The following is a 21,345-nucleotide window of genomic DNA, read 5'->3' on the forward strand; positions in this document are numbered from 1 at the left end:
GAAAAAATGTTGATACAAATAAAAATGACAAAAGTAGAACATGTCAGAATATTAATCTGGCTACCTAATAAGGTAACCAGTTTGCCAATGTGACAGGAATTCAGGAGATATAGTCTATCTGGACTTTAGTAAAGCATTTGGAAAGATATCATATGGGAAGTGATTAGTTAAGATTAGCAGAATTGTAAGCCAGGTGTTGAATTAGCTAAAGGGGAAATGACAAAAGGGGAATATTGGTCTGGAGGGATTTTAGTAGTGGCATTCCTCAAAGAACTGTCCTGGAACAAATTTCATGTAATTGGCATGGAAAGTAGCAGTATACTAATGAAATGTTCTGACTGAACAACTTGGGAGGCAATGTCAGTACAAAAGACTTGGAATAGCTAGAATAATAGCTATGGGACAAAATTTAACTGTATTAAGTGTAACAGGGGAAAACAACAAGAGTTCATACCATGAACCAAAAGCTTGTTAGGTGAAAACCACTAGGAGGAAGTCTGTGATAGGCTAATAGGATTACCAGACTTCACATATGGGGATGCCTTGCTTAGATCCTTCCTAGTTCCTTGGAGGATTTTTCAGCTAGTAGTGCTGCTGGCTTCATTGCTTTGATCAAGAAGCAGAGAGAGGTAGGTAGGGAGCAGGCAACAAAGGCCACAAAATCACTTAATCCATATAAAAAACACAGAAAATACAGGGAAAAGTAATATTCTACATGCTTTTAGTGTGGGACCTGGGATTTGGGATTGACCTATGAGAAATTCCTTGTTATATGGGTCATCTGGCAAGCCTGTGTTAGCCGCTCACAGGATGACTATAAGGAGGACCAGAGGAATGGAGAGCTTATTTCAGAGGAAGCTGCAAGCAGATAATGAAGGTTCTCTTACTAAGATTACTTGCTTTCCAGGCTTGAGGAGACTCCTAATGGTACTGCTCAGTCAGTAATGGCACAAGTTAGAGCTCTTGTATGAACCTTTCTTACCTGTAGGTGGGGAGGAGATCTGGATCTAGAGCTGGCCTGCTGTAATCACTGAGCACCCCAAAAGACTCAGATAACAGACCAGGGAGCAAATACTACTGATTAATATCCACAGTGGCTTCTCTTCATCCAGGGTGGAAAGAATAAATACATTCTTAAACTGTGCCTGAGCCACCTGGTTCTGAAAGTGAATGGGTGGCTGAGAAGGACTCCTCCTACAGGAATTCCTGCTGAAGCAATGGGAGTATCTTCCTCCTCTTCCCTGATTGGTATTGCTGATACTCGCTGTACTGAATCACAGGAAAAAGTTCACAGCGAAGGAGGCACCTTTTCCTGTGACCCGAAAGATACTTTTCAGTATGAGGTTCCTTCCAACCTGGATTATGATTTCTGATCTCTTAAGATAGGATAGAATGAAGGATAGTTATATTTTTTTTCTCAGATGTTCTCCTCTCATGACAACTGCCTTGTCTTTACTAGGAACTTTCTTTTGAAATGCTTACTTCTAATCTGCTGAGGAGGAAACAGAGAGGAGGGAAGAGGGTGTCCCAATTCGTTCTGTGAGCAGTAGAGCTAATGAAGGCTTGTCTCCCATCGATTATGGCCCACGTCACTCATGCCCCTGCCCATTCAGCTGACTAGCATGCCCTGTCTGCTTTTCATACCCACCACTCTACCTCCAAAACTGGAGGGTCCTCCAGAGCTGCAGGACACTCTTTTCCCTGCAATACCTCCAGTTCTTCCTTACCTCCTTTGACCAGCTTCCCCTGCTCAGGACTTGTAGCTCTCTTGCAAGGCTCATAGTTACTTTTTTGGCAGGCAAGGGACAGAAGGGAAGACATACTTTTACAGAAGACAAGAACCAAAAATGTTTTCCAGAAAATGCAAAAAAAAAAAAAAAAAAAAAAAAAATCCTTGCAGAGTGGTTCCAGGAAGCAGGATACTAGGCTTATCATTAACCACTTCACTGCTGATCAGATCGGTATGATGGAAAGGCATGGAAGCAACAGAAGAAAGGGTAAGGGAAGATATATGACAAAGAAATAGATGTAAAGTATGTCCATTCCAGTCTTCTGTCAGACCCACCCATATTTAGGCTGTGATAGTATTGCCATAGTAGCACAGAACCCGGCCTGAGCTAAATCCAGAGAAGGAGGTAATTAGCTCCTTACTGAACACACTGGTGGCATACCAGACTGAAAGCTACATGTCTGTCCAAGCTGCACTCCCAGCAGATACACTCCAAGAGAAGAGGAAAATACACAGAAAACGGTATCACAGAATAGAAGCAAAGGGCAGGAACAGCTGTGATCCGAAAGAACACTGCCTGAAGGAAGTCATGAGCTATTGAACAAGCAATACAATTTAACAAATAATAAAAGGTTATGGCTCTTCTCCTTTTTTGTGGCAGCAGGTTTCTCAAAGATCTGAATGTAGTCCACACCATCTGTGCAAGTAACATGACTGCCAGTTCCTTTTTAGAAAGGCCAACTGAGGAACAAAGCAGGTAAGCAATTACCCTCATTGCTGTTGGGTTTTATAGTTTAAACTCTGTTCCCAGCTTACATAAGATCTTCCTTTAGCAGTTATATTTATCCTCACCATGCTTTGCAAGGCAGGGGAGTACTATTATTCCCATTTTACAGCCAGGGAACTGAAGCTCAAAGGCTAAATTACTTACCCACTGCCAGAAAAAGTGTGGTGGAACAGGGAACTGACCACAAGTGTCCTAATTTCCAAGGAAGCGTCTTAACCACTGCACCACTTTTCTTGCAAGGCCCACACAATCTGCACTATGCAGGAACACACCTAGGATCATAGACTAATATGCGAAAATGAGAGTGATTTATGCTTTAACCTGCACTTTGTTTTTTGCCCTCCAGTCCTACATTGTCCACACATAAACAGTATAGCTTTTGCAGCACTTTCTCAGAAGCTGGAAAACAATTTCCTTCCACTAGCAAACATACTGTTTGAGCCGTGTGGCACAACAAAAAAGCCAATGCAGCTTTTCATTTACTGCTGTGTCTGCATATTAACATAAAGAAGGTCAGTAGGAGTGTTCACAGTTCTAAGAAAATGAATAGTTAATTATTACTAGAGAGCAAAAAGGGAAAACAGATGATTTATTTTGGTGTAGAAAACAGCCAAATCACAAGAACTGCTTCTTTTTCTGTGGCCTGTTTTTTGTGGGAGGGCATACATACAGTAAAATTTGCAATGATCAGTTGAGGGTATTCAGGATGTTTGAGTATTAAAGAAAAAAAATCCCTTCTTAGCTTACCAGTAGGAACAATCTCAATAAATCAAACGCAATATTCAGCAAATATTTAAGAATCCCATTTTTCTTCCTCATTTGTATCACCTGGCAACTTGCTAGTAGCTTTTGCCATATTCACTCCTCCTGAATCCTCCTGAAGAGTTTGTGTTTGACGACTTTACTGTATCATCAGCAGTCCATAATGCTTCAGAGTCATGCTGCATTTAGACCAAAATGCTCTTGTTCTTCATATACAAGTATTAATAACTTCAAAACTAATCAGTTTAATCAGCAGGCCCAAACTTAGTACTATCATTTTTTTCTGTTAGGATGTCAAAGCACTGTTTAAAACTCTTATCCAATCCTCCAAAGGCTAAAGTTACATTTTCTGTTTGTATTTCATCTAGAATAAATAAGTGAAATGTATTTATACTACAAAATATACATGATTTAAAAACATCTTTAGAAAACATTTTTATTAAATGCTTTATCCCAAACTTTCTATTAGAACAATCAGAGAAGGTAGACCCAAACTACCAAATCAGTTCTTCTGCAAAAGGCAGATTAGTCACACTGATATTTCTGAAGTACTAATAATTATGTAAAATTATGAATACTTATAAAATGATCTAACATCTTGATGTGCTTGTGTTGAAAAATAATTGTTATTGCAGGCTACAACAGCAGCAAGAATTCTTACTTTCTGACTAAGATAATGAAAGAGTTCTGGGGAGGACAATTTGCTGTCTACCCAGCCCAACTTCACCTGTAACCAGGCAGTTAGGAGAAAGAGGGGTTCATGTCCAGTCCCCTTGAGCAGAGCAAAATGCTGTCACTCAGCCCAGAAAGCCAATGGCAGGATTAGGACTTCTGATGTGAATCTCTGGCAAATCTTTAGGCAACTGGCAAATGCCAAAGAAATAGCAGAAAACTTAAGTAAAACTTCAGGGGAGTTATTGCAATATGTTTCTTGCTCACTTTTTTTTTTTTATTGGTTTCCAAGAATAATAATTGGTTTTAACCAGATAAAATATCAAACATTTGAAAAAGACTTTCACTATCCTAACGCTTTTAACAGGTTGTGCATCAGCCCACTTAATTAGATGGATGACAGCAAATGAGAAAGTGACAATTATTAAAAAAAAAGACATCATTTCCTGAGTTTATTCACTGCAATAGTAAGCAACAGGTATGCACTGCTGCAAATTCTTTACAGGATATTACAAAACTTCTTAAGCTTATTTGCATATGCTGTCACCTCATTCTTGCACTGTTAGGAACTACAGATCATGACCAACAGGCATGTAAGATTTTATAAATGCAACATTTGAGTAAAATGAAGGCAAAAGGCTCAGAAACCACTAGCACACTGCCACTGTTCTGAAACTATCTAATGTTTCTCTAGGCAAGAGCCAGACTCAGCAAATTACTCAACATCACAAAGCGGATGAGTAGCAGAGATTCAGTCTTACTTCCTAAGTTCTGATCAAGTAATTTAATGACCCCTGTCACATCATTTATCCTGCAGAAGTGATGGGTTAATAACTGCTCCACACTACATGATCTAAGCTTTTTTAAGCACCTGAGAACTCACTGGCATCAACTGCGGTCACATTTTCCTGGCAAGCAAACTGAAAAAACTATAATGCTTACTGTGATAACAGAAGTCTCTTAAAAAAAAAAAAAAATCAGAAGTGCATATCTGAGTGGGAGGGGAATGACAATGAAAGGTAGAAAATGAACAGTGGATAACAAAATCATGGTTTGAAAAAAACCCATGATACATGTCAAGTCTTTTATCTGAATTATTATTAAAGTGTGTGATGTATACAAAAATAAACTAACGCCTGGTAATTTAATAAATAATACTCACTGCACATACATTCATGTAAACTACACAGATCTTGTAATGGTCTTTAATGTGTTGCTGTCAATAATGAAGTGCTGAGAATAAAGTGAGAAGTGAGGAAAAAAAGGTAGCAAATTCCAGTTAAATGAACATGCTAAATTAGCACTCTGGAAATATCAGATAGGTTATAAATCATAGCTACAGTTTATAGACAGTTTCTTTCTTCTGAAATCTGAAAACACTTAGCTAATTCATAACCTATTGCTTAGAAAGGCATCCAGTTAGGGTAAAGATTTTTAGTAGGGGCAATCCTTTACTGATTTGTTCTAATGATCATTATTCTCAGAATAAAAAAGTGATTTTCAAAACAGAACCTTTAAAGGGTCTATTTTTCCACTCCAACATTTGGTGTTAACCTATTTGCAAAACAACAAAATGAAAAAAAACCACACATCGGTTTAAAAGGAAGAAATTTTAATATACAAATTTACACTCATCGTGTTATATTTTCTGCACTGGTCTCTCTCAGTATATACTTCTATCATTCTATTATGTTTTCATAATAAAACCACAAAAAGTAATTCTCATACCACAGAGGAAGCTGTAGCGGTCTGCATCATTTATTCTATTCATAATTTATTCTAGAAATGTTTACAGATTGACCACAAAAACAATTCCACTTCCCTCTTGTCAAGGAAATAAATATTTCAGTTCTAAACTCAAGAATCATTCAGCTTCCTTACAGTCCGTGCATTATGCCCCAGGATCGACTGTCAAAATAGTATGCTTTTTCCTCTTGGCATCCCAACCAGTAGTGTTTGTTTCCCCTCATGTGCCCACACATGTTCAGCATTCTTCTCCAGAAACACTTGAAGACCCACTTCAGCATAAGAAGAGGCAGCTGAAGATGTCTGTCTTCAGTCTTGCCATGCAATGCATTCAGCCAGCAACATTACTTTCTTCCAAATGGATCAGACCATACTTTCAATCCTACAAATCAAATATGAAATTCCAGCAGTTCAGAATTAGACTGTTGAAACAAGTTTGGTCTGCTACTCCAGCCTTGTGTACAAAACAAAGAACCCCTCTAACAGTTTCTGTACTCAGCTCACCACTCTGCTTAAGCTTACACAAATATTTTAGAAAGACAACCTCATCTTGATCTTAAGCTTCAAATAATGGAAAATCCATCACATCCATAGGTAAGGTGTTCCAATATTATTACCATCATCTAGAATAACACTTTATTTTACATTTGAATTTGTCCAGATTTTGCTTTCACCTAGTGGATCTCAACTTTTTCATCTAAATTTAGCTGGTGATGAAAATTTATACTGAGTAGCCTTGGTCATCAAGTACATACATCTCAGATAGCTGGGACAGGCCTATCCTCTTTAAAGTTTCATTAAAAAAGGCAGGTTTACCAGACTTCAATTTTATAACTCTTTTCCTATTTCTCTTCAGTGTTTCAGCACTTGCTTGGACTGCAAGTCCTGCACTGATGACTTAACTGATAAGTGTAGTAAGGACATGGTATTAATCCTATTTGATTCTCCCCTGCTGTTGATGTTAGGTTTTTCTAAACACAGGAAAAACTTACCCTTTAACATACTTGGATATGAGCTATTTCATCAAGACAAGCATTCTTATGCATATAAATGAGAAGCTCCAACCTTGAATACTTAATACCAGTTCCGTGACCTATGAAACACCAAACTATCGAGGATGGTCTATCACACTACTTTTTTTTTTTCTCCACTCATATGCTTTTCTATCCCGTCGACTAGAAGCAGCAACTATCAAGCTGTTAGCATTGCATTCAAAATTTTCCTGAATGTACTGGATTTCTGACTTACTCCTCCTCCTGTGAGGCTGGAAGGTACTGGTTTATGAGCTACAGCTCATAAAATGTGCCTAAGCCAAATTGAAAAGCAATATTCCACAAAGCAAGAGCACAGAAAGTATATTTGTTACAACTAGGCCTCAGACCGCTTATGGCTGCTGTTCACTTTGACCTGGTTTAGAAATTAATTTCTGATGTGGAATTTGACATCTGTTTAATAAAGTATGGAGATATCAGAATTAATGCAACTTATTTGGTCAATTAAATCAATTTAAAAAACAAGTTTTGTTAAATTCAGAATTTTTAAGTGAAGAATTGGCCCAAGGAAACATTTTCTTGATAAGTTTATTATAAAATAAAAATAAATTAACATATTACTTGAATCTATTCTTTAAGTTCACAGAAATATTCAGGTCTTACTTCACAAAGACCTGTGAAATAATGAATACAAACACATAAATCAAGTATACCTGGAGGCTGAATGTTCTCTTGAACAATACCAGCTCGGTTTATTGACTGCTCTTTCTCTGGAAAACAGAACAGAAAGAAAAATACTAGTAAAAAAAAAAACCAGACGTCTTGATAGCACCTAGTAAAATTATATTGAAAATTATATTCATTCTGGATACTATCCTGTAAATTCTGGTCTACACAATGAACAGCAGGTCTGTTTGGGAAGATTATAGCCAAACTATAAGATAACCATCTTAAAGTAATGGCTACTTCTTAAAAAAGATGGAAAAATACCTGCCATGACACCATAATTTAAGGAACGACTAGTACCTTTAGGAGCTATCACTCATATGCTCAACATAAAACTGTAAGAGTTTTATTCTTTTCAGAAGTGGTGATTCCCAATTTCAGGCCCTGAAAGATGTTACATTCTATCACAAGCAGATTTCATGACAGCATCTATAAAGTCATCACTTGTAAATGTGTGAAATTAAATACCAGGGACGATATTTTCCCTGCAATGGATCTGTCTCAGATTTTTAAGTTTCAAACAGTTCCAAGAACAGAAGTAGGCAAATCTATATCCTGTCAAATGCTTTACTATTGTAGTGCTTTGGAGCACAAAATCAAAGCTTGGCTGGATTGAACTTTTAAGCCTTTAAAAAAACACAGTTTGTACATCCTCAGGGGAAACCTGGAACTAAGTTCACCTTAAAACCAAAATTTATGAGCATCCTATTCTCACCAAGAATGGACAAGCACTATGTGTTACCAGGCTGTCCTGGTAACACTGCTGCACTACTGTGCCTCATTTGTCCAGAACGTGAAAGATGCACAATAAACACAAGATGGAAGAAGGAAAACATATCATTTCATGTTTACACATTCAGTGTTACTCCACAGAACTAAAATCCATTCTTGCCTTTTGCAGTATTACTGTGTGATGCTAGTCCAGATGTCAGCTTCCCAATACAAAGAAATATTGAGCATTCACCCATAGCTCAAGTCAATGGGAAGTTTGAGCTTCAACAGGAGCTTTACTGTCATACAGCTCACTAAACAGTTCCAAAAATTACAACACTTTTGTACACCAAAGATTAAAACTAATGCTTACACTTCTCGAGCACTACAACTGTGAAAGTCCATGCTCTCAGCAGACTGTTATGAAAATGAATGCTTATGCAGCACTCATACCACAGTGATGTCAAGAAAAGCCCACAGGAAACTAATAAAGGTGTCATCAAAGCAGAGTTTGACCAACATGTAATAAATAAAGCCTAGAATCACACATTAAATAACAAGTTTAAGTACTTGCTAACTGCATACTGCCTACCCTGTGTGCTAAATGGAGATTAACAAAAGAAACTAACCTGCTAGGGTTGATCATATAATTCACAAGTACACAGGAGAAAGCTTATCTATTAGTTCTATTATTTCCTTAATACTGAGTCACACTTGTACCATTTTCAGAAAGCATGCCACAAGCAAAAGTAAGCATAAGGTTTTTTTAAATGTGAACACAGAACAAAAAACCTATCTTTGTGGGCAGTTTCCAAGTTCATAAACATGGCTTCCTTAAACAATTTTGGTTTCTTGCAAGTTAAATTTTACTTCAGCATAGATGTGAGGCTAAAGTCCCTCTGAGAAGAACAATAAGTTGGTTAACCCTTTTCCATTTTTTTCTTCCTAGAAATCCCTTCAGCTGCCTGAAGAGGTTAACCATATAAATCTTGATTTTATTGTCATTAGCTTCTACAGCTTGTAAAAGGTCAAGTGAGGGGATGAGATTTGTTACACCAAAACTTTTCCCCATTTCCTTTACAGCAGTTAATAAAGATTTAGGAATAACACGTGCTCCCCCTGCTGCTCCTGCGGCACAGAGCACCCGACTGGACCGCTGAGGTTTCACACACAGCATCCTATGTTGTCAAGTCCTCAAAGGCTCCCTGGTTACAAAGTAACTCACAGGTGGGAAAAAAGGGGGCAGTTGTGCCCTTTGACCGGTTCGAGCAGGTCCCCTCTGCTGTGTTTCGAGCAGGAGAGTGTGTTTTTCTTCACCAGTCAGGTTCAAAGAAAACTCTGCAGACTGATCACAGCTCTAGCGAGTCAGTGCAATTGCTAAAGAATGTGTTACCATGCCTTAAATCTAGCACTGCAATTGGGACTGAAATACATAACTTGCATAACTTCTTTAATTGTACCTATGGTCGTTCTTAAAGTAATTATCTCAAAGAACAACCAAGCGTATTTTCAACCACCCTCCGGCCAACAATTTAGCGTCAACTTGAAGCAGAAGCACCCCGAGGCTTGCCGCTGCTACGCGGGCGAACAGCAAGCCACTCACGCAGGGAGCCGGCACGCGCGGGTGCCCGGCCCCGCCGCCCGCCCCGCGGCCTCCCCAGCGCCCGCTAGGCCGCGCCCCCGCTCACTGTACTCCTCCGGCTGCAGCAGCGGCCGGAAGTAGATGGGGTAAAAGGCCGCGCCCACCACGGCCGCGAAGCCGCCGAAGATGAACACGGTGCGCGACAGCCCCGCCATGGCCGCCGCCGCCGCCGCCGCCGCCGCCGCCGCCGCCGCCGCCGCCGCCGCCGCCGCCCGGAAGCTGCGCGCCTCCCGCTTCCGGCGTAAACAGGAAGTGGGACTTGTCACGTGGGGCGCCGCGCCGCCCGGCGGGGGAGGGGCGGCCGTTAACGGCGCGGAGAAGCCCTGGGCGAGCGGTAGCCGCGTCCAGCCACCCCAGCTGCGGCCTCCGTGTCCTTGTTGTGCGCCGTTGTGCGGAAAGCCGAGCAAGCGCCTGTGATGCTAAACAGAAAAGTTCCCCAAAGCCCGTGGTCGCCTGAGCGGACAGGTCCCGCTGCCCGCGTTACCTTTACCCTGGCTGCGAGGCAGCGGGACGGGCTGCCGAGGAGCTTGTGGCGGAAGGGCACAGCGCCGGGAACCGCCTGCAGCTGCTCCGTCAGGCTCTGAGTGCAAAAGTGCTCTGGGTTTTGATGGAAGCTTTGCATGCTCATATGCGTCAGCAATCTTCTTAGTTTTGAGCAGAAGGAGGAGAGAACGAAAAATGCTTTAGCACCAGATTTGGTGTTTAGGTGTCTTACAAAAAACCACGGTTTTAAACAACACGGGCCTTTTAGGCTGTTCCTTTTGGTCACCGTTCGTTTGTAAGATGTGTCTATCAGGAGTTTCCAGAGCCATAGGTGTGCGACAAAGGGGAGGTTTTAGAAGCACGGAAATTTCAAAGACTATTTTATTGATATTTAATGGTCACTGTCACACATAGGCACCTTTATGACATAAGTTATTTTTGCATTCCTGACAAACACATTCCACATTTTCCTGTGGAAAAGAAATAGGGGTGATTGATGCCCCTTTCTGGAGCAGGCTCTGCTGACGGTCTCCCGAGGCTTCATCTGTGGGAAGCAGGGCACCCACTGGTTTTGGCTGGCTCGCGAGGCTCCCACCTCCCACCCTCCAACTGAGCAAAGGGGCAGCCTGGACTCGGAGAGAGCAGGCAAAGCGGCCTCGTATGCCTGCTAGCACTCCGTGCCACCTGCATTACCTGCGGAGACGTTAGCATTTCTGTGTGTACAGCCTCTGCCCTAAACTAAACAGCGCGAAGTTTTGTTACTGTGTGATCATTCGTCATCCGCGAGCAGGATGAAGAATCTCCACTTGCGTTCATCACAATAAATTAAAGGGTGGGAGCAGCCCTTCAGGGCTGAGCTGGAAGGAGGCAGCCAGTCTAAGAAATGCAGGCTGCAGGCGTGAGGCCCGGAAGGGGGGAGAGAACAAAACGGGGAGCTGAACGGTAACCCCGAAACGTGGATGTCCAGGAGGCGGCCTCCGCTGCGTGGCCGGGGTGGGCACTTCACGGGGCCGCGTCCCCCCGCGTGCCGCAGGGCTCCCATCACAGCGCCTGGAAACGATCATCCGCTCCGGGGTCGCTGGCCGCTCGCTATTTACCGGTGCTTGTGGGGGGTTTCGGGGCGCCTGCGAGCACGGCCGATAACCGGGGCGGCGAGGCAGGCTGGGCGCGGCAGTCCCGAGGAGCTCGGCCCCCGCCGGGAGGCGGCGCCGGCCCGGCTGGGGAGGGCGGCGGAGCCCGCGGTGCCGCGGCGGCTGCGGGGGAGCCCCGGCCGCGCCCGGACCTGCCCTGCCCTGCCCGGCCCCGCCCGCGGCACCGGCGCGGCCCCGCCGCGACGCCCCTCCTCCAGGAAGCCGCATCCGCCTCGCCTCGCCTCGCCTCGCCTCGCCCCGTGCCGTGCCGTGCCGCCGGCGGGGCCGGCCGCGCTGGACACCAGCACCGCCGCCGCCACCGCCATCGCCACGCCGCTGGGCGCAGCCGCCGCGGCAGCATGCGGCGCCCGGCGGAGCCCCCGGCCGCGCCGCGCCGCCGCCTCCTGCTCCTGCCGCTCCTGCTCTCGGTGAGTGGCGGCGGGGCCGCGCCGGGCCTCGCCCCCGGCTGGCCACGGCTTGCGCGGGGGGCGGCGGGCTGCGCGGGGCGCGGGGGGCCCAAAGGCGGCGGCGGAAGGCGGCGGCGCCCGGGGCGGGCCCGCGCGGGGCCTGCGCCCGCCGCCCCGGGCCCCGCCGCCCCCGCCGCCCCGCGGCGCCGCTCACAGCTCGCGGAGCCCGCGGCGGGCGACGTTAATTCCGCCTTCCCGGCCCCGAAGGAGTGGCGGTGCCTCTGACATACCCCGTCTGCGCGTAGCTCTGTGGTAGATACAGCGCGGGCACTGGCCTACGGAAACAATCGCGTCTGAAAAGCATCTAGTGAACAAAGCCCAGCTTCTTTCCCTCTCTTTGTGGTGCTAAACACAAACTCCAGTCAAAGTTCTTGTGTGCATGTACGCTACTGGTGCTGACCAGGAGCGGATCAGCGCCTCTGTGGTGTGTGCCTCCTTGTAGTTCAGCAATTCTGAAAATTTAGCATGACGTGGCAGGTGCTCACAGGTAAAAGGCTATGGTTGTCCTCAGGCCTTGTGCATACAGGTGCAGTTTCATCACGTTATGCAGAGTTTCTGCAGGGGTGAACTCAGGGAGGATCCCACTGAGATCTTATTACAGCTAGTAAAGGAATAATTTTGGATAATTCCTGTAATATTTCACAGTTTAAAATTTCCCCTTTCCAGCCAGTTGTTGTGAAAAGTGATTTTCTCCTATCACTCGGTGGGATGACTTGAGCAAACTTCTTCAGATTCAGAAGATCTTAAGAAAAAAAGCTGTATGGTTTGTATGATTATAAAAACAATCTTGTGACTGTAATAAACTCGTAGCTTCCGAAAGACTGTGGAGCAGCTCTGTGAAATTAGCTGTATGTGATTGCTCAACAGCATGAGTGTCCACAAAGCTGGCAAACTTGGTGTTACACTTTGCTGGTGGTGCTGGATAAAGTTCTGAAATGATGCAGGTTGTACGACTATTCATCACTGAGGATGATTTTGAAATAGAGGCTGAGAGAGATGTAGAACAGACTCCCTGCCTCGAGGAGAACGTGAAATGGAAATGAGAGTCAAACTCATTCAGGCAATCTCCTCACGTTCTCCAAGACAATCCGTGCTGAAAGAGGGGAGTGGAAAAGATGGGGTCTCTCTCACTTCCTGCATGGGCCTAGAAGTTACTGAGAACAGTTTCAAAACTGACAGATTTCTCCGGAAGCAGAGCATATACATGTTTGGGCAGTTAAGTTCAAAGACGGTCTGTCTGCTGGTGGATTTCTCCATCAGTCAGGTTAACCATCTTAAAGCTGCCCTGCACAATGAGGCCCCCACACCTTCCTTGTTGAACTCTGGCTGTTAGTTTTATGGTGACATTTTTAATCCAGCATAGCTGGCCTGAGTTAAGGGCTCCATTTACTACACTGGGGAACTTTTTTTATTTCAATCTCATAATCACGCTCCTTGTGTAATCCTTTCATCCTAGCTTTCTATAATCAGGGATTATGTATGATCATTATCTGAGGTAATGGGGAGGGAAAAGCTGGGGTTCCTGAGAGTAGAAACATTTAGATAATATGTGTGTTGTGTAGTACACTGAGGAGCACCATACAGAGACGAGCAAGTGGTTAACAGACTCAACCACGGTCTGGAAGAATTTACTGTCTCTAGTCTCTGCTGCTGCTGGATCTATGCGGAGCTACTCCGGGGTCTGCACTCTGCTCCTTACTACATGAGCCTCCAGAAGGATTTGTTAGAAGTGGTGTAACACTGGACCCAAACATGTTTCATGCCTTTTTGCAGCATCTGTCTCAATTAATACATCCAGCACCAATGAGTACGAAGAAGCAATTTTTGGGTAGGTCTGCCGAAGCTGTTTTGGCAGACCTGGCACTAAGTCCAAGGCAGTACAACCAACACAACTGAAGTTGACTTCATGCAGTCAGCAATCACTGTGCTTCACACCTCAGTGCTCTGGGAACATGCAGCTTGTTCTACCTGGGACTGGCTTTGGATTGCAGAGCTTACTACTTCAAGATCCCCAGTGCTAAAAGCAGCTAAATTTCTGCCAGACCCAGCCTGGAGGCAGAAGAGCCACACGCGCACACTGCTGTATCTAAGTTAATAAACCCTACCAGACCCAGGTTGTCTTTGCTGAGAGCTAGCTCCTGTGTTTCCGCATTGGATAAACCACTCAGATAATTGAGAGCTGGCTGTATGTATTTTGACTGTAAACGTGCATGTGGTAAGCACACAGTGGTAACAGAATACGTTATAGTGTCTACCTGGTGGTCTTCATTTTTGGATAACCACTTAGAAGGACTTTCATAATCTGGGAGCTGGGTCATGAGAAAGATAATAATAGATTGCACAGATCAGATTGTTTAGAAGTGTTCTTTATTGTAAGGTCAGAAGTTGTTTAATAAATACGAGCGATCCCCACCAAGTAAAAAAAGTTTAAAACAATCTGTGGTTGCTGTGATGTATTTTTAATGGTTTTAGAAATATCTATAACCAAAGAAGAATTATATAGGAATCTTAAAATAATAGTATCTTTGTCAAGTCCAGCCCTGAAAAGTGTTAGAATTGGTATTAAAATTAAGGTTGTCTGATAACTTTTGTGCTGTTTTTTGTGCATGTGTGTTACTACATGATGTGGTAACTTTTGCAGTGGGCAGCAGCCTCCTATTACTAACTGTTCCTTTTTATCGCCCTCCTTAGGCCCTACTTAATAGATACCATTTAAACTCTTGCCTGCAGGTAAATTTGTCAAATTTGAGTGGGTGTTTCTACTGTGCTTTCCCATTAGTGACAGAAAAGTTAATTTAGTTTTTACAGTATCCTCTTTACAGAATGAGAAATGAGGCGGAGATGGAGGAAGGCTATTACTGTGAAGAGTCTACTTTTTGCAGGTACTCAGCCTAGATCCTGACATTGCAGTGTTTTGCATTTTATTTGTTTAAAGTGTGTATCGTAGTGATTACACATGTATTTATCAACGTTCAACATCCCTCCACATCTGGCCTCCTGTGCCTCTTTTTGGACACCAAAAAAATAAAAACACTTAGTTGGTTGTTCTTGTGGAAACTGGTTTAAGTGACAAGTTAGATGTAAGGATATGAACTAGGGACATTATCTAAATTTATCCAGCTGCCTGCAGTGATATCCTGCTTTCTCTTCCAAAAGTTCCTTCACTCAGTTTTATCTTCCAGCTTCTGTCTTAAATAAAGCCAAGGTCTTAGGAAAAATAATCTCCTCTACATACTGCTGTGTTCCACTTGCAACATAGAGGTCTCCGGTATGTTTAAGGATGTAGGGATTCCAGGGGGAAAAAAAGCACCTGATCATATCATTAAATGCAAAATCATCATCTGTAGGAACAAGGAGGTTGTACAGGCAAACTTATTTCTGGCTTTTCCCAATATTTACAGCATTGGCCACCTTAATGTTTTTTTCAGTGTAGCTCTCAAGCAGTGTCGTCATATTTTTAAGAAGAAAAAAGCAGAAGAGGTTATCATAAGGAGCTTTACTGATCCGCATTCTGGATCATTAGCAAGGTCGTGTCCTTCAGACAATATCATACTTCTGATAGTTAGAAATCTACAGACCGTTTGGCTGAAACGTTTAAATGTTTCAGGAGTTGCAATGAAAAACTCTGATCAATCCAAGCCAGATATCCAAGATAAATTTCAGTCCAATTTGTTAAAGTTTGGCCATGTTAAAAGTCACTGAAGACAGATCTTCTCATTTTAAGTAATCTCGACTACCAGCTTCCCTGGTAATGTTGAGTGACAGTTCTGGGTATTTTAGACAGGTCAAGGAAGCTGACAGAAGCGCGGGGACGGTGGCTGGCCTTCCAGGCTGAGTAATCCCCAGCAACCTTGGCAGTGCCTCAAGCCAGCCACTGGCTGCACGGCGGGAACAAAAGAAGAGGTTTGAAGCTTTAGAGACAAGAACTTCATCACGGAGGATAATCCCAGTGTAAGGCCCGACCAAGGCACTCTCTCTCAAAGCACTTTCTAATATACGAGGCTATAGAGAGCAAAAGCTGAGCCAGTGCTGTCTGCTGGCTTGTTGCTCAGATATGTAAGTGCACCTTCAGGATAAGAGCATTTCTGTAATAAGCTCCTAGCGCTTTATAAACATGAATGCATTCTCAGGAGACCGGTGCTAAGTGCCTTGGTTGTTATTCCTGCTCTTCAGATAACTGCATGAAAGGTAGCAAAATTAGGCAATTTTTTTCAAAATATGTAGAAACATGAGGGTGCAGCAGTACAGCTGAACAACAGTACAAAGAATAAATGCTAATAAATTTTAGTAGTTGTTCTTTAGGCCTGATTGTGGGAACCTGTGTAAATAGCATGACGTGTAAGTCAGTATCTTAGTAAACCGGATTCTGCTTGCGGAAGGACAGAAGGATACACCTTGTAAACACAGTTTGTGTGTAGAAGCATATATAACTTTTAACTTGATGTAGGTTACTTGTTACCATTAAAACCTTGACAGCATCTCTTCGGTAATCCATAGCTACTTGCTGTGTGAAAGAATCTTTGTATTTTGGAGTCTGAGCACTGTATATAAACTTTTTGCTTATGCCATTTTCTGTTGTTATTGTGATTATATTAGTAATCACATAAACTTAGTTCTGTGATTAACTTTTTTTTTTCTTTTTTTCAGAATTTTGTGCCAGCCTTTGGCAAGGAGACATTACGGACAACAGCAGTCATTCCACAGTTTGAACAAAACATGGGTCATGTGGACTTTATTCATTTAAACATTTTAGAAAAGAAAGTTCTTAACAACTCTGAGGTTTCAGTTCAGTATTTATGTTCTAAGCCTTGTATTGTCAACCTGGAAGCAATAGCTTCCTCAGAGTTCAGGACTGGTGTGTCTGTATATAGAAGAAGATGGAAGGATGAGCAGAACCTTTATGTTAGTAGAACACGACAAGTACACTTGAAATTTCCAAGCATCATGGTTTACAGAGATGATTATGTCATCAGAAACTCAGTAATAGTGCACAGCGTGATACTGTACGCATGGATTAGTCATGCATCAGTTAGCAGCTGTGATGTTAAGCAGAACGAAAGCTATCAGTGGGCAGTTGCCAGGAATTACACTTTTTTAGAAGCAGTTCCACCTTTTAAACGCCCATACAAAGACCACAAAGTTTGTCTTCAGTGGGGCACTGACTATTTGTGGACGCTCCAGGCAAACAAGATACCTCAGTGCCCTCATGAAAGCGGTATGTGCAATGTCACTTTATTTTTTTTCAAGAGAACTAATGGTACCCAAGTAACATCTTCTTTAAGCTGTTAGTAAATATTAAATGTTATGTAGAACGACTTACTTCTGTGGCAGAAAAGTTGTGGTCTATGTTGTTGAATATGTAAGCTTTATAACTGGTTAGGGTTGCAAATGACCACAGTCCTGTACTCCCTCAGAGCTGGCCTACTCCATCCCAGGCAGCCTGCAGATTTTGAGCAGCACTGCCTTGTAGTTTCTGTTTATGTTCACAGAACTTTATTTAAAGCCCACTGATGTCAGTGGGCATCATTTCATTTTCTTCAGAGAGGTTTGTTCAGTCCCTTGATTCAGGTCCAGTCCTACAGTTCCTACACACGTAATTCTCATACAGGAGGTCTACCTGGCTTCTACCTAAGATTGTGGACATACTTTCAGAAACAGATTTATAAGACGTTATAGTGCATTCCACTTTATAGTGGGTTTTTTTTGCCTGAAGCCATTATGGACTAGTAATTTTTGCTTTAAAAATGAACTAGTTTTAAATACAAAAATGTTTTTAATAAATTTATTTTTCATCATTCTAGTACGTTTAGGCCAGTGTTAATTAAATTGATACGTTGTGTTTGAGCCTTTTAGTTAATTCTGAGTTCTGTTCAAGTACAGCTTCACACAAATCACAAGGAAAAATAACCATCATCTGGTAAACAAGAAGTATATCATTTACAATTTGTTAATACAAAACATAAAATGTTAGCATTCCTATAAAAATAAGTTTTTATATCTTAGTTGTATCTTACTGGTTAGCAAGAGAAATACTTTATTTACTGCCATTTTTATATATTTAAGTATTTGTATTTGTATATCTAAATATAAAGCCTATATTACATGTTGTCCAACTTTATAAATTACTGAAACTCACAATTCTGCTTTCCAGGTTTTCTCAGAGTTCTGCTGATTTTTTTCTATCTGCCTATCTCTAGCTTTACATCTGCTGATAACTCTTTTTCTTCTCACTATATATTCAAAGCAGAACCTAGAAGCAAAACAGTTATTTAATTTCAAAGGTTTCTCTCCTAGCAAATCCAATAAAGGTATTTGTGTCATTTGTTTTCACTGCATTGGCATGTAGATACACTGAGGATGAACAAGGAAACAAGGAGGTTACTACCTTCAGAGGCTTTCCAAAATACCTGCTGGAGACATACGATAAGAGCATATGAATGCTGTGAAACATTATCATATGCATTATTTAAATATAGTTATTTAAATATACATTATAGATAAGAAATAGGAGGCAATAACATTTTATTTGAATTTTTTTTTAACTTTTATCTAATTGCTTAAATTTCTTTTAGGAAAGCTGATGATATGTAATGGGCTTGGAGGTATTTTTCCTGATTCTTAGCAGGGGCGGCATTATCAGTTAGATTTAGTATAGCATTATGCATGTCAGTATCTATCCATACATATGGTATAAAATAGAGAGCTGAAAATGGAGAGCAAGCCCAAGAGCTGTGGAGCATTCCCACGTAGGTATAACCAAAGGTAGAATGATATTTAAATGAATAATATAAATCAAGTTTTCCTCCTCACTAATTTAAATGGACGTTATAACTGGTTCTTTAAGTATCTTAGATTTAAATCAGTCCATTCTGTCCCTGCTTCTAAATAGCAGCTGGGATGGACTCCATGTCACTTTATTTTCTGTGGGTTATTCCTACCAAGCTGGTAATGTACTTAGAAACAGAGAGTGAACTTGTGCTTAAGGACTTTCTGAGGTTTGCATTAATTTTTGATCTGTTGTGTGATTCATATGTTTGACTCTGTACAAGTATGAGCTGTTAATGGGAGGGGCAGTTGTCAATGCTTGTTTTCAGGCAGATTAAGAAAGGTTGTATTTTGCAGATGGTGTCCAGATTCTCAGCTTCATATATGCATCCAGTGGGGAGAAAACAGGAATTGTGAAGAAATTTGAACGATTTGAAAACAGAGAACTTGAGACAGTCAGACAACATCAGATTGATTATCCAATGTAAGTACGCGCAAATTACTGAAGCTGGTTGCAATTAATTTTTAAAGGCTGTAGTCTCTGCTTAGACTCTTAGGCTATATATCACCAATAAAAAGATTATTGCCTGCTAATATGAAAAATGGCTCAAAAGGAAACTATTTAGGGATTTGTTCTGTTCTCTTTCAGTTTTGGAAGGAATTAAGCTTAACCTCAGAACAATACTTATCTTAGTGCAGTGCTGCATAAGAGAGAGCAGGGGTAGGTGTAACTTAGCTGGGTAGGTACACTGTTAGCAGGATAAGTTAGTTTATATGTGCTGTCATGATCAGACTGCTTCTGGTATCTGTGCTGTCTCATGACTACCTAGCCTGAGGTTTTCTGCACTGCAGAGAGCTCTGCATTTCAAACACTCTTTGCAGACTAAGTGCTGAATAGGGTTTCCTGCAAGGGCGGGCAGTGAGGAACAGCTTTTTCCCTTTAAATTCGCACTGTAGTTTATTTTGCAGCAGCAAGCCCTCAGTGATAGAGTCCCCTGCCTAGACAAGTCATCTAGCTTGAGCTTATACTGTTTCCTTCCACCATTCCCATGTAAATGGTCCCAGTGGTACAGGAGTAAAGCACGTAGGCCCTGCACTCTCCTCAGTCACAGAGGAATCACACTGGGAAGGTCACCTTGCTCTACTCATCTCCCCCTTCCCAAAGCTGTCATAACTCTTCAGTCACATTTTGCAACCTTAGAGAAACAAATAGACATACCTCTCGCTCTCACCAGAGGCTGTTACCCTGGCAGCATTATTAGAGACAGGAGATGATCTCAGGAACTTGTGCTTGCCTGCTGGTTTGCATTTGGCCTGTAGTCACAAGGAGAGTGCCAAAAAAGCCTTGCCAACTAGAACAGGTTCCATAGGAACTAATAGCATCGAACTATGCACTGAAGTCATAAGTACGGAGCAATTTTTAGCTCCTAGCCTCTTCAGGATGGGTTTACACACTCTGCTGCCCTTGGCACACCGGTGCAGTTGCATTCTGCTTTTGGCACGGAGATGCCGAGGGTTTGGTTGAGAATATATAGCATGAATTTATACAGCTCTTTCCCTGCTCCACACAATTCCCCCCATCTTGTCTTCAGGTTGTCTTGCCAGTCTTAACATGAAGCATTGCCAGTGCATGGTGGCTGCATGACAGTCTCAGATAGCTATGTTATGGAATAGAAGAGGAAGAGGTCCTCACAGTTTTTCCTTCAGCTGTCTCTAAGTAAATGGTGTATGCCCATTGCACCAAAAGGCAGACAGAAGCAGATGGATCAAACTAAAGTTACTCATTTGACTTCAGTCAGGGATTTAGTTGACTAAAGAAGATCCCTCTTAAGCTTTCCAATAGAGATTTTCTTCTGTCATTTAACAGGGCAGATAAGCTTAAATGTAATGAAAGCAGACTGGAGATAGACAGCTGTCATTTGAGGCAGCTGCCCGCAGACCGTCTGCAGCAAGGTTAGGATAGGGCTGTACGGGGCTATGCACTCTTTACAGCCTTCTGCAGCAGTGGAAAATGTGAAATGAGTCAGCATTGTCCCAAACTCTTTGTCCCGAGAAATATGTCCAGAACAGTCATGTGCTCAGACTGACAGTCAAGGATTAAATGGAGACTGCAGTGTTTCAGCTTGCTCTATCGCCAGAGATGGAAGATGACAGGAATGATACACAAGCATAAGTAGTATTTCTGAAAGCACAGTGTTTGTCTGTAGATTATAATGATCTATTTACAAGCGATCATGATTCTACCTCACCCACATACTACTTGTGGAGGATATGGCACTATTAGCTACAGAAGGTGTAGACTCTATTAGGGAAAACTTCACCATGCTTGCACTTTTTGAAGTGGAAAGCAGCTGTCAGGCTTTCAGGCCTACATTGGTTTCGTTTAGGTAAAGATACAAGGTACTGTATGTTTTGTAATTTTTCTCAAGGGAAACAAGGCAAGCTGACCCAATACTAAGCTACTATAAATAAACAAATATTGACATTTTTCTTAATTGTAGAAATACAAAATACAAGTGATATCTCCTAAAAGTCAGTAAGAAAAGAGAACTTCTTTATCAGGAGATGATAATAATTGTAATCTTTGTTTGGTTATAACCCACTGGAGTTAGGGTTTTCAAAAGCATTCGGCATTGTCCTAGCTTTGCTTTTATGGAAATAAGTGGTCACATTCCTGTTAATAGCACTGGAAGCAGTTCTAGTCTGGCACAGAGGAGCTCCTTAAAATCAAAT

The 21,345-nt window shown here is 42.2% G+C and overlaps 2 protein-coding genes across 4 annotated transcripts in view; one reads left to right on the forward strand and one right to left on the reverse strand.

Annotated features, from left to right (window-relative positions):
* Window positions 1-5,541: 5,541 nt before the first annotated feature.
* SMIM20 (small integral membrane protein 20) lies at window positions 5,542-9,971 on the reverse strand. Its single transcript, XM_067298160.1, has 3 exons — window positions 9,814-9,971; window positions 7,402-7,458; window positions 5,542-6,078 (listed from the first exon to the last, which is right to left on the reverse strand). The coding sequence occupies exons 1-3, from the start codon at window positions 9,920-9,922 to the stop codon at window positions 6,041-6,043; spliced, it is 204 nt and encodes a 67-aa protein (XP_067154261.1). The 5' UTR covers window positions 9,923-9,971; the 3' UTR covers window positions 5,542-6,040.
* Window positions 9,972-11,707: 1,736 nt separating this feature from the next.
* The window catches only part of SEL1L3 (SEL1L family member 3), a 37,528-nt gene continuing 27,890 nt past the window's right edge, over window positions 11,708-21,345 (forward strand). For 2 of the 3 annotated variants that reach the window (XM_067298161.1, XM_067298163.1), the window contains exons 1-3: window positions 11,708-11,808; window positions 16,495-17,062; window positions 18,970-19,096. In XM_067298161.1, the coding sequence (XP_067154262.1) occupies window positions 11,740-11,808; window positions 16,495-17,062; window positions 18,970-19,096 (764 nt within the window). In that variant the 5' untranslated portion in view covers window positions 11,708-11,739. Of the gene's footprint in view, window positions 11,809-14,669; window positions 14,730-16,494; window positions 17,063-18,969; window positions 19,097-21,345 lie in introns of all 3 variants that reach the window. The other variant, XM_067298162.1, reaches the window with a different exon arrangement.

The sequence above is a fragment of the Apteryx mantelli genome, chromosome 5 (assembly GCF_036417845.1).
Source record: "Apteryx mantelli isolate bAptMan1 chromosome 5, bAptMan1.hap1, whole genome shotgun sequence".
NCBI lineage: Eukaryota > Metazoa > Chordata > Aves > Apterygiformes > Apterygidae > Apteryx > Apteryx mantelli.